Source organism: Anarrhichthys ocellatus, unplaced genomic scaffold (assembly GCF_004355925.1).
Source record: "Anarrhichthys ocellatus isolate YVR2014 unplaced genomic scaffold, GSC_Weel_1.0 scaffold1, whole genome shotgun sequence".
In the NCBI taxonomy this organism is placed as follows: domain Eukaryota; kingdom Metazoa; phylum Chordata; class Actinopteri; order Perciformes; family Anarhichadidae; genus Anarrhichthys; species Anarrhichthys ocellatus.
Window position 1 is genome coordinate 3,436,119 of NW_022280031.1, and position 16,016 is coordinate 3,452,134.

General features: G+C 41.1%; 1 protein-coding gene across 2 annotated transcripts in view; it reads left to right on the forward strand.

The window, feature by feature from the left end:
- Positions 1-16,016, forward strand: part of megf6b (multiple EGF-like-domains 6b) — a 54,780-nt gene that overhangs the window by 18,605 nt on the left and 20,159 nt on the right. For both annotated transcript variants that reach the window (XM_031845698.1, XM_031845706.1), the window contains exons 5-6: positions 8,736-8,858; positions 15,863-15,985. In XM_031845698.1, coding sequence (XP_031701558.1) covers positions 8,736-8,858; positions 15,863-15,985 — 246 coding nt within the window. The remainder of the gene's footprint in view (positions 1-8,735; positions 8,859-15,862; positions 15,986-16,016) is intronic.

Below are 16,016 nucleotides of genomic sequence, written 5' to 3' on the forward strand. Positions count from 1 at the left end.
GAGAGAGAGAGAGAGAGAGAGAGAGAGAGAGAGCAGCCCTGTTCCTGTGAGGACAATAAACGCACCTCTAATGAGAAGGAGTGTGTTGCAGTCCAAGGGTGGGGTACATCCTTACCCACCTACCTGCCTTTGCGTCCTGCAAAGCACCCTAATCTCCTGTAATTGTGCAGAGTCTGGGCTTCCACCCAGTCTCATTAGGCTCTTTACAGCATTACTGATGAAAGGTCGCTCCTGGTCATGCTGGAGGCGAGGGCATCAAGTTTGTATAAATTAGCAGTGACAAGAGTTTGCAAAATACAATTAGAGGAATAATCAGCGTGGGCTGATCCTTCATCTGCCAGTGGCGATTCTCCTCATCTCTCCTAAATTTTTATGCCACTGAAACTTCCTTTCCTTTATCGTTACTAAATCTGCCTCTGCTGCCTTTGTTCAGCTCCGTGTGGACTCGATTGAGCCAAACACTTCACTTCTAATCTCTGTTTTCCGTACACCTGCAACATTATCTCCTCTGTTGTGTGTGTGATCTCCATATGGAAGCCACTTAGCCTTGGGGAATGTTCACCCAAGAGTGCGCTCTCTTTCAATGCACAGCCAGCCAGACTTACTGATGTCTTGTGAGGTGTAAAACGCAAATGATAATCTGAAAGAAATGTAATGAGACAGGGTCATTTGCCTTTCACATGTCAAGGCTTTAAAAAAATTAAAAAAAGTAGTTTTAGTCCCATTACTGCCATATGACTCTGTTTCATCCTGTTACGTCAGTAGAAACTGCTTTACTGGCATTCTTGCAATAGTTATATACCTTTAATAGTTCTATACCTTTTAATCCTAAAGATTAGTAAACACAAATTTGAACATGGAATCTTAGTTAAAACAGCAAAGGAGGGGGTTGGGGTTGTGGAGGAAGCTCTCCGAGTCCTTTAACATTAAATATGCAGATACAGAGAAATACAAAGCTGGCAAAGATATGCATCAATGATTAAATGTGTATCTGGAACATTTAGATAACAAGTGGAGCCTTCTAAATATGACGTGCATTAGTTTTACAAGCGATCCAAAAGGCAAAGGTCCTGGTTCAAAATTAGGAAATTGGTCATCATAAATTATTGATGTGTCGTAATTGAAAGTTTAACGATGCGACACCTGACGTTGACATGAAATGATCTGCTGGAGAGAAGACGCGTCTCTCTGTTAGAGTTATTGGAGCTTCAGAAAGACTCAGATGGATTGTAAAACCATCAACATTATTTTCATTTCTTTAGTGGTATTTATCTTTTTCCTTTTCTTTTTTTTATAAATAGTGAATAGTTTTACCTCTTCAAGCCTTTTGATTGTTCAAACTAAACTATCTGATCTGTAAAAAATACTCCTTACCTTAAGCTGGGCTGGTAGAAATATGTAACCTTTGATGACAGATTGTGAGTTGCCTTTTTACTGTTTTAAATCCAAAAGGTTGGGAACCACCGAATGCATCCTCTGGTTTGGAGAGTGCGCTCTGGTCGAATCACCTAATGATCAACTATGCTGCATTGCAAACAGACCAAGTCTTTGTATGATATGTGACTGTATGCTGCCTCGTCTTTGCCAGGCTGCTGTCTTATTGCAGCTGTCCTCCTACTTTAGTGCCACGCTGAATATGAAAACACCAAGTCTGACACGGACTAATTGTTTTAATGTCAGGAAAATACCACCGCCTCATAGCACTGCTGATTCTTGCACTGCCATGAAAACTGAGCCCACAGCCTCGAAATTAGATGTAGCTGGTGGGTGGTGTTTGAACAACTGTGAAACTATGTAGTGTCACACTTGAACATGTGAAGCAATAGTCAGATCTTGTTGTTTATTCTCCCCTGTACACCTTGAGCATGACAGTCTGTCATGTATCTGCCACATTTTGCCCCGCAGGTAAAAGGCTCTGAGCAACTTTCCATCCGCTTAGGCCCCGCACATACCACAGCAGCATTATCTCACACATGGGATGGGTGAGGGAGACAGGCTGGAAAACACAAGTCATTTTTGGATTCCTGCTGGTCTACATGTGTCCCAGGCGCTCAAAACTCTTGGGTCAAAGTTGGAAAACACAGGTCCTGACAGTTAGAGTACAGATAGAGCGCACGCAAAGGGTCAGAGGGCAATCCCCCCAGGTCCGCCAGGTATTTGTTCCTCCTGTTCGTCTGTGGAGATCATAAAGAGTTGTTTTGGAGACATGCATAGGTTGATGCAGCCGGTCTACTTTTGTTCTGTGTTACCTGTAACTTTTACTGACAGTAAAAATGAGTGACAGAAGTCAGAAACCTTTGGCTGTTCACAGGTTGTTTAAAGGGACAAACCTCTTCCAAGATGTATTGCTTTGTCAGCTACCTTCCATCAAATGATGACAGTCATGTGAAAGATCTCAGAACATTCACATTTTCAGCCTGAGGTATATGACTGCTGGTGGCACATCGCTGTGACTCTTACTGAGGGGGTTTTAGCTCCCTGTGTCTGGGAGTGAAGGAGTTGCTGTAGTCACAGTCAGCTGTAGTGAAGACGAGGGAACAAATTAAAGCTTAAGAAGCAGCTGGCTCTTAAGAACGGGGTATCCCATAACACATAAACACACGTGAGTGCCTACACTCCAATATGTGCACATGAAACAGATGCACAAACCTACCTTGCAGTGCAGTGAATTGGATCACCGAAACAGATTAGAGGAGTTTAGGACGCAGTGGAGCAGAATGTTCACTAAACAAACTCAAATACTAGAATTTGGTGTCTTTGATGTCGCTCATGAATCCCTTGTGGTCTGACATGCACGACTAATACAAGTTAACGCTCAGTGGGGTGGTTAATAAGCTGTACAGAGACTACAGAGTCGCTTGATTGATATTTTTACCCAAGAAGCGGACAGAGCTTCTCTCAGCATAACAGTCCGCTACTTGTCTGTGGCTTCTCGTCAACACATGCCTTTGGAAGAAGAAGTATACAAAAACAAAATACAATTGTTTAAATACACAGATAAGCAAAGAATTTAGATTGTGCTCATCTGGATTTTCACATGAGAATCATTCAATTGAAGGAAAGCGATCACTGCAGCTGACTCACAAACCTGTAAACAAAGCAAAAACACCGTAAGACATTTCAGTATTTTTTGTTGTTGACTTCAGTACAGTTTGAGTCTATTTAGAGTCATTAGAGGTACAGCAGCTTAAAGCGCTTCAGTGTTTCCCATGTGGCGGCCCACCAAAGTCTATTTTTTGCCGACACAGTTTCACAATGAACCAAAATAAATGTCACACTTCTCAACGGTAATGCAGTATTGTTTTGGAAAGTGAAAGTGAGATGCAGCTCCGGCCGTGTCACAGGCCAGCTAACGGCCACGGCTCTCCACGGCTCTCATATGACGGTTAACGCTTGATAACGCCGTTCAAAACAACAGATCTCACCTTCACCCACCATAGTCTCAAATTTATGTGTTTCCCCTCTGGTTTATATATAAAACAATAAAAAAAACATGGAAGTGCATTTTAATACCCTTTAATTCCACGGTAAGACTTCAATACTCTAAACTTAAGACAGATCGTTAATGACTTCATGGAAACATTAGAGGTTTGTGAGAGGAGGTGCAGGCGTCAAACATCATAGAGGTCTGTGTGTGGTTGGTCCTTTGTCATTGAGGGAACATTTTTTAACTGGGTTTCAGGAAAGCCACACCACGTCCGAATGATAGTGCCACTTAACAACAACTTAACTGCCACACTGGCCACAATTACAGGGCTTTAGGAAGAAACTCCTACCCAAAACTGGCACAAAGAATGCATCAAGTTGGACTAGGAGTTGAAATTGTTGGATGCTCACAGCATACGTAGTTCTGTGGCGCAAGTGCGATGAACCAGAGTAAAAGATGTTCTGCAAGCACTTTGACAAGTAAAGTGTGGTTCTCTTTGTCTTTGAATTATTATACTGTGGCAGCTGTGTTTTAGTTACATGATGAATGAGAGCAGAGCAGAATTGCATAGTGTTAACTTGACAAACATCCAGCAGCACATCTGGGCTATTATTGATGTAGCAGGAGATTAACAGCAGGGGGCAATGTTGAATTTGAGCTGATGCCTTGCAAAAGAGAAGGATGGAAAGAAATGCGTCCACAGTCTATCCTCTAGTGTCCTCTAGTTTTAAATGTATTTAATGTCTCGTCTGAGAATCGACTAACCGCAATTAATTTCAGTCATCAGCCCTCAACCCGCTAAAGCTTTGCACACTGACATACGCTGTCATACCTTCTATATTCTATGTAATTCATGTAGACTTCTAAATCCTGAATCCTCAGAATGTCATTGTTTTCCTCATCTGATTACACTTCACTTGTAAAGTAAGCAGACTTCTTGATCTCCGCTCTTGTTTGCCTGCAGTCTACATGTAAATGTTACAGCACAGAGACAGTAGTCTGGCAGAAAAGCATTACAAGGAAACCCGAGAGCTGAAGTACTGACACAATAATGTAGACACAATGACCCAAACCGCAGCGGTAATGCTTGGATAAAACATTTTAAGTATATCTTTGGGATTTTTATGTTACCTGACTCCAGGAAGAATAGCCACGTAAAATCCATGAGGAGTTATAGCATCCATAAAATAAGTTTTATAATAACGTTTGTGAGCTAGGGGGAACATATTTCACCAGTTCATCAGTGTCATTTGAGCTTCTGCCAGGCAGCCTTGCGGGGCTGCCCGGGGGACGGATAAAGGAAATGTGTCCTCTACAAAAGGCAAAGCAGGTTTATTTTTATATAGCACCTTTCAACAATGAGGCAACTCAAAGTGCTGTACATGAAACAAAAAGGCATTAGGACAAGATATAAAAGGGACAGTAGGCAATATAAAAAAGAAGCACATATATGTGATTTAAATGACTAAAATATCAAAGAATGTAAAAATAAGCTAAAAAAAGAATCTGATTAAATACAAGGTATAAAATAAGAGTGCAGCAACAGTACAGTGCAAGATAAGAATAAATGGTCTCAGTCTTATAACCAACTACCAGTATAACTGACCCTTGAAAAGACCCGTGAAAAAGCATTTTACGGGTCAGCTATCCTTGAGGTCAAAGGTGAGGATTTTCCTGTCAAAGAGTGTGAAGTAAATTGTCAGTTCCTGTTCATAGACGGTTGGTTTGTTAGTCAGACGAGATGTTGTCATGAACCGTCCTGCTGCTGCATGTGCAGGTCAGTCGCAGAGAAATCCTCGCCAGAATGAAACCTTTAGCCAATCCTCGTCTTTATAGCACCCGGTAAATGAAAGCAGCTGTGAGGACAGCAGGGAATGCAACCAGGAATGAACACTATAGCAAATCACATTATTACACCAGCAGGCGTTTAGATCAGGACCCTAAAAGGAAACCGGTTAGATTATCCTTGGTCCCCCCCCTCCCCCGATGAATACTGCAATTTTATGGCCCATGACCCTTCCTGAGATAATATCAGGGGTCTGGTGGTTTTTGTTGGCCCCTCGTGGTCTACGGAGACATTGGCCCCCGTCGTCCTGGGAGCAGTGGCTATCGTCCTTATCGCAGGAAGTCACACAATACAGCAGAGGAATGTAAACCCAGAGCTTTGCTGCAGCTGAACTTGCAGAAACACAATCAAGAGATTTAGTTTTCAAATCAGCTTTTTTTTTTTGTGTTTTTTAATTCTTTACCTGATTGCTTTGGAACACTGCAGGGAAATACACGTCACACGTTTGTTTTGTATTTCACTCACAAGAAGACATAACAGCGCTGAGCACTCTGGCACACCATTTCTAATCCAATTGGAACAATGCACAGAAACTCAACCTTCATACAGATATGACGAATAACAGAATATTCCAGGGTTTCCGTTATGACATTTTTCAGATGAGGTGGGAAGCCGCAGATCGTGACTTTTTGTGATCAATTTAGCGAGCAGATGCCTAAACAATAGTCACACCCAGTGAACTATGGCACTTGCTGTGTGAAATCACGTCTCTGCTTTTCCCGAATGTTGATGTTTTGTGTCTGAAAATGTTTTTTTTGTTCGAAATTATGTAAGCAGTCTTTCAAACAAAGTGGCCCACCTCTCTTCTAAAACACCACAGGAAACCCTTCATGCACTGCACTACAATACACTATCCCTATCCCTTTATTCGTTCATTAAAAATAGTTATTGACAGATTACGGTAATTAATAATGAAAATAATCATAAGTTGCATTCCCTTTACGTTTCACAAAGATTAATACACGGGAAGCATGCGTCAGACTGTACAGATGTTTGTCGTAAACTGCACACTCTGGACAATGTTTCATTGATAACATTTCATCAAGGAATCCTCACGTTTGTTTACCACTTGCTAAAATAACTCTTATATTATATATCTGAACATCCACCACATGATGAAACAGTCACGTGCGATTCTCCCTGCGTGGGTTTGACCCTGAGTTTTGGCCTTTGACCCTGACCTGGTGCATAAATTGGGCAACCGACACGCTACAATGGTTCAGGCATCTGATGTCTTTTTTTGGAAAACGTGCACGCCAAACCCCCGGGATCTCAGGTCAGAGAGGAGAAACCTTGGTGATCTGATGTTCAGGGGAAGGGGGTTGATCTTAAAACACGCTTATTTTTTCTAAAGGAGGCTACAGCTCTTATTTCACTCCTTTTAGATGTGTCTGATCACTCTGCTGGAGGTTCAGCTTTGTGACGGGTTGATGGATGAGTGAGGATAACACAAATTGAAATGCCCCCTGGAGTCAGGTGCAGCCTCTGCTACAACCCCCAGACACACTCATCTCTTCAGAGGTCATTGAGTTTAACATTCATGTCTGGGAATGTTTCTGTTTTGACAATAGCTTATATTTACTGTTACTGTGTAGCAAAGAGCAACATTCTGGTTCATCTCTCTTTTTTGTGGTTATTGTAAAAGATAAACACAACAATGGAATTGAAGATAGTGAGATAGTAATGCAATAACAGCATCCTAAAAGCACAAAACAAAGGTTCATTATTAAAAACATAAAGCCTGTGTCTGGTTCTCCTCTAATGAGTTAGTTCTGCCCTTTGAACATGACAGAAAAAGACAAAACCCTGTCCTTACTAAAACAATGCTACTTTATTGATCCACTGTAGTTTCCAGTGTTGTTTTGTATTCTGACCTATAGCGGTTCAACATTCCTGTCTGCTTATTGGGCAGGACTGATAAACATGACACTGACCCTGGGCAGTGTGTGGCCTCAGGGAGGACGAGGGGTAGATAGACGTCGTCTCTCTCTCACACAAACACACACTCAACGCAACACAAACACGCTCGTACTGCAGATCTCACCACAGGAGCCCTCCTTTAATCTTGCCCGTGACTTCAGGTCACCATCACTTGTCTGCTCTAGTCTGCTAATTACTGCATCATTTTCTGCAAACCTGCTGTTATCATGGTACTTATTTAGCGGGTTAAATGAATGGTACTAAAAGGCAAAAACTTTCTCTCACCCCAGGACCCAGACTCATTAAATCAAGATCTTGTGGTGTAGTGTCCACATAAAACACGGTGAGGATCCCAAAGTGGATCTTTAGCTGCATTTCATCTAGTCTTGATAAGGAGGACTGGAGTAATACATGTATCAGGAATTATGTTTTGTAGTATAGAAAAATTGTGTTCTTGATGTTAAAGGTAACATTTCATTACATATTGTGTGTCATTTATGTTTTATTAGAGTTTTTAAACACTTGGCAATAGAAAGAGTGCAGTGTTTTTGGTGTGAACATTTCCAGATGCTGTAAACTGAGAGGGAAATCATTTAATTAGCTGGTTAAACGCTGACATTGCACCAACATTTTCTTGAGGGGGGAAAATGTTCCTCTTTACAGTTACTCTCCTCTTTTATGCACATGGAGAACGTTTACAAGCTGCTCAGTGCCAAGTGAAAGCTCCCTCTTATTTTTTTCTCCACGGCTTTCAGTTTTCAATCCAAGATTCCTTCTGCAAATGAAACAGACCAATGAAATTAAAACTACGCTGTGAGCATTATCCCCCTGACAAACCCCCATGTGAACAAAAATCAAAATGTAACATTAATGCATTGCAATTTGGAGAAGCAACCCAAAACACTCTTTTCAGTTTTTAATATCTCAAATAGCTCAAATTATGGTATTTGGTGAACTGTCAGCACCTGTATCTGAAATGAGTCATTATGTCATTATGTCATTAGTTTGGAAACTGGAGGAAAATATTTTATCTAACTTAGTTGATGACAGCTTTGGCTGGATATTTAGCTGATGGAAATGAGTTGGAGAAACTGTGTGATCTTGTGGAAGTGTTTTGGAGGTGACGAGGGCAACATGCAAATGCTGCATATTTCCTTTTGTGCCTCTCAATTTATTACTAATTTTGAATCTGTTTTGGAGATATTGGATGTATTTTTTCTTTTCCTTGGAGTTTTGTACTAAGCAGACAAGTCAAAGGATGGAAACGGAGCACAACGTTTCCCACAGTCATGAGCACTTTCCACATTTTCCACATTTTCAAAAGCTCGATCCAAATTCATTCACGGACAACATTTAAGACTTAATCAGACTGACACGAAAAGGAAGATGTTGCTCAAAGAACAAGCTCAATGCTGTTTTTAAAACACTAATAATTAATTTGATTGTTTTACCGCAACAGTTCTTTGTTCTTTTAATTCCTGCTTATGGTTGTGGTTTCTATAAGATGCAGGATTTAACTTTGTCCTCGTTTCTTCCTGTCAGACGTTAATGAATGTGAGGAGACCAATGGAGCCTGTGAGGCTCTCTGCTGTAACACCATTGGAAGTTACTACTGCAGGTGCCCTCCTGGACAAAAACTCAATGAAGATGGGAAAACCTGTCAAGGTGAGTCCTCTACTATATTTGTTTGGTTGTGGAGCTGGGTTGTATATATACTGTATGTAATATCAATATAAGTAATATGATACCAGTAATTGGGGTTCTGGTTATCACACATTATAGCTACAACGATCTCTGATAAAGCCTCTCTGATCTAGCTGATAATCTGCTCGATTATCGGTTCCACATTACTACACTTTGCAATGTTCTTTAGTAAAAACATCTTTTGGAAGCATAAGTTGTCATCTCCAAAAAATGTATAGTATTGAAATATTCTGTGGAAAAATCAAACATTACATTGGATTGTTTCAGCATTGCTCATCCTGAGATGACACCATAATTTGACCTCTAAACCTGAAAAAACCTTTAATCCGGCTTTGTGTCCTCACTCCACTCAACCCTCACTATACTATTAAATGGTTTTATTCATGCTAGCGGTGTGGCTCTAGGGATGGCAATGTCAATCACTTTAGTCCAGACCAACATATCTTAACAGTTCGTGGGTCATTCTTGCTTCATGGAGGATGAATTCTAAAGTGTGTGAAATGTCACGACAACTGTTGGATGGATTGCTATGAACATTTGTACAGACATTTATGTGTCCCTCAAGTTCAAGCATTGCAACAACTTTGGTGATCCTAAAACTTTCCTTCTAGCACCACCATAAATATTTAAATGTGTCCGATACTTTGGTTTATGACCAAATACCTGCAAAACTAGTGTTTTTCCCGTCAGCCTCAGCTGTACTTTGCGTGTAGTGTTTATTGGGAAATTTCAGAGCTGTAGAATCTTAGTCTCATTCAACCAGTTTATACATTGGATGACATGTTGAATGACCTTTATCATTTTAAACATACTGAGCCACTAATGGTTCACCTGGCAAATAATTATGATCAATGTCTACTTCAGACAGCATCCAAATGTTTTTGGTCCTTTATTTTGTATTTTGTTTGCACGTGTTTATGTTGACATTTTAAGTTTTATTTTACATTTTTATTCAGTGAATATAGATTCTGCAACCAGTTCAACATCAAAACCATATCATTTCAACCCAAGTGAACCACAGGACCAGATCTTTTTTTAACTTGTACACTGTAGATAATAAAATAATGTTTTATGTCTCAAAATGTCTGCCCAGCATCTCTGAACCACAGCTCACCAAAACTGAGCTTCTCCCCAAACATTTTCCCATGAGATTCCCATTTTGCTCCATCGTGATTTGATGTTTCTGATTAGGAACTATCTAAGAGTGGTTGGTTCAATCAGAATAATGATTCCTCTGTGCAGCAGCCAAGCCTAGAGGAGAGACGTTGGAGTGCTCTGCAGTATGGCTGTCTGCTGGAGGAACCAGGGAAAGATCTGATCCAGGTCACGGTTATTAGGAGAGTCTATGGGAACGTTGTCACAGCTGGCTTTCATAGCTCTCTGCCCTCCGCCACTGGTGTATATTGGAAGAAAACAGCTAATGTCCTAATTGTCTGTAATTGGCAGTAGTATTAACAGAGGTAAAAGAAGCTGGATGAATGCAGTGGATGTTTAAGTAAGCGCTGCATGTGTGGCACTGGGTCTGCAGAAAGTGATCAGGTTTCCTTCTGCATGACGGCCTGAAGCTGGGAGGGCTGCAGAGTCAAAGCCTGCATGAGTCCAGATGAGAGACAAGCTCCATTCATTTGGCTCTTAAAAATAAATGGTTGTAGGGAGTTGGATCGTACACAACCGCACTACTACTTTGGGGGAATCCTGTCCTTGGCAACGTGCTATGTCTTTGATAAAAGACATCTGCTGTGGGATGTTAATATGTGAATAGAGCTGACATAGACAAACACGAACAAATGCATCTTTTGTTCAGTGCAAAAATAAATAAAAGGAAAGGAAAATAAAATACTGAATTACAATTTAATCCTTTGTGGACGGTTTTCTATATTTCACCTCCTGGATGAATTCCATTTTATTAATGCCTTTATTTTGAATAAGCAGCATTGATACAAATGGGCACTGATCAAAGTGGAAGAGGCCAACAGTAACCGCTGTCGTGCTGAGTGCAGAGGCAGCAGTGTCAACACGTTAGCCATCATGCAGAATGAACTCGATCGCTCAGACCAATAAGAGCGTGAAGTTGGAACGTTTTGGTCTGCCGGTGTTTGGCACCTGTCTCAATAGTGAGCTCTAGGAGTGTGTGAGTTACGTCTTCCAAAATCCACAGGTATGAGATGCCCTTGTTAAATCTGAGAACAGAACAGTTCCGGTAAAGATGTTTAATCTGTTGCGAGGTTCTCTCTGGGATTTTTCTTGTATCGTATTCAGATTTCTTTACTCAGGCTTGGAGCCAATGCTGTAAGATACATTGCCAATCATTTGTCACCTGGCTGGCATTATTATCCACATGATTCTGATGTCTGCACAAATAGGCATTTGATGTGCGATGATGTGTCCAGACGGGTTGTGAATATGTTTGCGTGCGGTGTGACAAAAACAATCTGTATCAGTTTCTGCTGGTCTGTCTGAGCTTGAGTTCCTCTCAGATGCTTGTGGCCTGATGTAATGACTGCACAGGTGTGCGTTACAGAAGCTTTATGTTTGCATTATTACGAAGGCAGGTCATAAGAAGGGAAGCTTACAGTCTTTGTATCCCGCAGAGGTCTCTTAAGGACCATTTCTCTTCAAATCAGGGAAGTGATGCTGACCATGAGCATGCTCGGCTCTTTATAGGCTCTATAACGTGCCGTCATGGTCCTGCCTCTGTATTTGTGTATGTGTTGGCAACAGATGAGAGTGCTCAGTGCTTAGCTCCTGAATAGTCAATTTCACTGCAAGGCTCATTTCTTTCTCAGATGTTTGGATTATAAATACTGGATTTGACGTCTGGCACTTATCTCATTTGGCTTTCCAAAAAATGTTTTTATACATGTCAAAAGAAATATATAGACCGTACATCCTTAAGTCTGTTCGCATTCTTTATTCTCCAAAAACGGAATGATGCACACCTTGCTTTTTATCACATCAAATTCTTTGAAAAATTCATCATTGAAGACAAGACATCGATCAATGTTGGCTCGTAAAATGCAGAATTATGTATTTGTATTTCATGCAAGATTGGATATTGTGATAGAGAGTTTAGGCTGGGGGTGAGGGGGAAATCTCGAGAGAAGGGGGGGGAGAGAGGAGGACCTTTAATGTGATGGACATTTAGTTTTAGTAGATGGGAGGGTGAAAGAGAGAGGGGGATGGAGGGAGGGAGAGGAAAATCAGGAGGCAGAGTGAATAAAAAGTAGTTACACTGTTACATCAAACCAGGATTCAGCACTGGCAGAACTGGTCATTCATTCTAACTTTTCATAGTTATTGTACTGAACCAAAATTAGGTTTAATTTTTTTACAGTACATCTTTTAACTTTAGTTTCAGGTCTCTGTGAGGCATTACGTTTCACTTTGGACCATGACTTTGTCATCGGGATGGTGGATTTACTTTTTGGTTTTAGTTGAAGTGATGGCATGTCTGACATCTGCTGCAAACTATCCTCAGAATTACTACAGGAGGATTTGCTATAGGCCACACTGTTACCATGGATACCATGGCTACAACCGGGGCCACCCTGCAGCCGGTGAGTGTTCCTTTCACAGTCAACGTGCAGATGAAGCCTTCGGCAGCAGTGTTTGATGCTTCCACTCTGGTGTCTGCTCTCCAGAGGAATAGTTTGTAAAATGTAATTAATATTAATCACTGAAGTGTGAACGCTTCAATTTTATTTTGTAATTAATTAATTTGACTCTTTTAAAAAAAGGGGAGGAAGTTAATTTCCACAAAGGATCATAAATAGATTTTTGGTCACAAAAAGGATTTAATACATAAGTAGGGAGTTATTTACAGTAGTCAGAGTATTTGTTTCGTAGCTTAGCCAGACTGGCTTATCAGCCCCTCTGATTATGTGTCTGCTGTATGTGCTGTCTGGCACTGCAATCCTCCCCTCTCTGATCAGAGTAGGGGAGGATTGCTTTACCAACAAAGATTAGAGCACATGAAAACATGAACTATGAATCATGAGAGATGCTTTGTAACGCTAACACAAACAGGGTTAGATACCAAATACACCCTCGACAAATTATGTCAATATTATTTTGAGTGAATATTTCTTTTCATGTTTGGCGGGACTACAGCGCTCTGGGATATATATGCACAAGATGAAACCTGTTTAACATTTATTATTACCATATTGCTGATAATCCCCCTGATCTGCTGTGTTACTTAGATGTCAGTCTTGGACTTAAATCAAGGCTGTTCAAAAATAATGTATCTTCTGCACACAATAAACAAATCACCTTTCGGAAATGGACCAAAATAGTTTTCCATGAAGCTGACACTGTGCTGTTGATGGCTGCGGGCAGAGAATTAATGTGCATTCTGTAAAAGCCAACGTCTGCGGAGGCTTTGGCTCTCAGCTCAGGGTGGATCATGTTCTCGAAGTGGAAACCAGGCTGGAGGGGCTTCACTGACGCTGTGCGCTGCAGTCAACAGAAGAACAGCATGCTCCACAATGCTGGACCTATTTCATGAAAAACCAAACCAAAGGATGGCATGCAGCATGGATGGAAAAATGAAAGGACGGCTCCTGCCAGCTTTCCTGGACGAAGTGGAGCTGAAGTTTGGCAGCAGAGAGACGAAGAAGAGGAAAGTTTAGAAGCTCATTTCCGCCCCAAACGCTATGTTTGAAGATGTCGTTGGATATTATGAGTAGATGAGTTCAGAAGAAAGATATTCCTTTAATTTAGCTGTCTTGGGTGGGTTTTACTGGAACAATTAAGCAAGTAGATTTTAATCCCTTTATGTTCATACACTGCATTTTCGCTCTTATTCTAACCCGATCCTTGTTTTTATTATGATGAGAAGAATCTGTGTATTATGAATCACATTAACCACCAAGATTTTGTAATTTGCAACACTGTGCTTCCTTCATCAGGTCCTATAACATCGGAGTGATATGTTATGGGTCTTCTAAAGACCTGATTTATGGGCTTTATCATTGGTCAAATACAGCTTGTGTGAACTGCGGTAACATGGAGACAATGATGTGATGGTCTGTAATGTGCATGAGGCTCAGATGCAGATTATCCCACTGCCATGCTGCCTCCATCCCACACAGCGTGACCCGAGCACTACGGAGGCTAAATTCACTCCTTATGTTACAGAGATTTATATTAGTTTCACCACCGGCCACAAGAAATACATCCGTAAAGGGATAGTTCGGACCCCGCAACTTTACTGTTTTGTTTCACTTTCATCAACCTCGTTTCCAGCAGCAGCAGCAGGCCACTGTGCGCTACCTGCCCAGCACCAAACGGCACACAGACACAGTTGGCAACTAGCTGTTGAACACAGTGGAACATTTATGAGCTTAAGAGCCAGATATTTCCCTCACAGGCTGGTGGAGATCAAATACAGAGCTAAGAGGAGAGTGAACATTGGACTTACAGTCACCAGGTGGCCCAAAACACAATGCCAAATATGTGCTAATGTTGCTCCGTATCTGCTGAAAGTTTTAGGTTTGCTATATCTTAAACTTAAAAAGTCAATAAAAAAATCTAGAAACTTAAAAGGCCAATAAAATAAAATAATTTAGAAAAAAGGTACAGCAGCGTCATGCATGTATCCATTCATTATCTATAGCTGTTTATTATCTGCAGGGTTGCTGCCCCGGCTCACATTGTGTGAGAGGCAGAGCTCACCGTATAACATATCACTCTCTTATTCACATCTACAGGCAATGTACAACTGGCTTGTCTTTGGACTGTGGGAGAAAAGATATGAAGGCGACCGCATATATGTATTTATTTGCAAATAATTCTTCCCACAAATGGTACAAGACTGTCTATTTATTTTTTGGGGGGAAGGGATTGGCAGTGTGATGAATGTTGAGAAATTAGTTGTTTTTTTTACGCTGAACTGTTTGATGCATTTTACAACGCAGTGCCTGAAGACAAATGTATGGTCAGTAGTGAGACAAGACAACACAAAAAATATAAAGGCAAGAGACAATTAAAAAAGAATAATATTCACCCGTAGTATATTATTAACAAGTTTATAAAACTAGCTCTTTTTCGCTGGAATTCCTCTGAATTCTTGAAATAGTTTCTGGCTGAAAATAGCGGCCTGGAGCCAGAACTGCACAAAACATTTCTCAATCGGACACCTTACTTGGCACTGACTGATAGTCTTTTATGATGTGTTGGCTGTTTTTAAACACAGCAGCCAAAGTGCATTCACACTCACCTTTTTAATGTGTCACATCACTTTATCAGCCAGCAACATTTCCAGTAACTTGTCACTGGCCTGGAGGTGAGGTGGGTTCAACTTCATGTCCTGTTTTTCACGATAATTATGGCAGCAGATTGGGCTGTTAGCAGAAGTCCAAACATATCAGGACTTCATAAATCAGCTCTGATCTCTCAGGGGGGTCTGCTGTGGAACTGAGAAAACAATGTATTAGTCTTTGACCCCTAAAATAAGAAATGTTTAGGAACACGGCTTGTTTCATTTGAATCTTCTCACACGGCGAGGCAGTCATGTTTTCCTCGCCATCACGTTCCCAGACACTTTATTTGTTTATAATCGCAAGGCACGGCTGAGAGGAATGTGTATGTTTTGCATCCTCTGATTTAAGCTTCCATATGTTTGCTGCACCCAAGGGACTTTGACAAGAAGCAAAGGAATTTAAATTTGGGGTTTAAATGTTCAGTAGTTGTTCCCACATGGGGGGGATTCGTTTGTTTGAGCTGCAATGCACTTGTAGAATACTTTCCCTTCTCATCCATCATCTCCTTTCCTCTCAGAGAACATCCTTACCCTAAAACCTGCATTAAATTCCTCCCTCAGCTTGGCAGCTCATCTGGTCTTTATTCTTGCGACCAATTGTTTCTCATAATAAAAGGATTTAGTCAAATTGCACTAATTTCGCTCCATTCTTTCTCCTTCTGTCTGCTTCCGTGTTTTTCTTTTTTCCCCTCCTTCCGTACAGATATCGATGAGTGCCAGGTCCATAATGGAGGCTGCCAGCACAGATGTGTGAACACCAGGGGCTCCTACCACTGTGAATGCAACCCAGGCTCTCGCTTGCACGTGGACGCCCGCACCTGCCTGGGTAAGGACCATTCACTGTGTGGCAGTGCTCA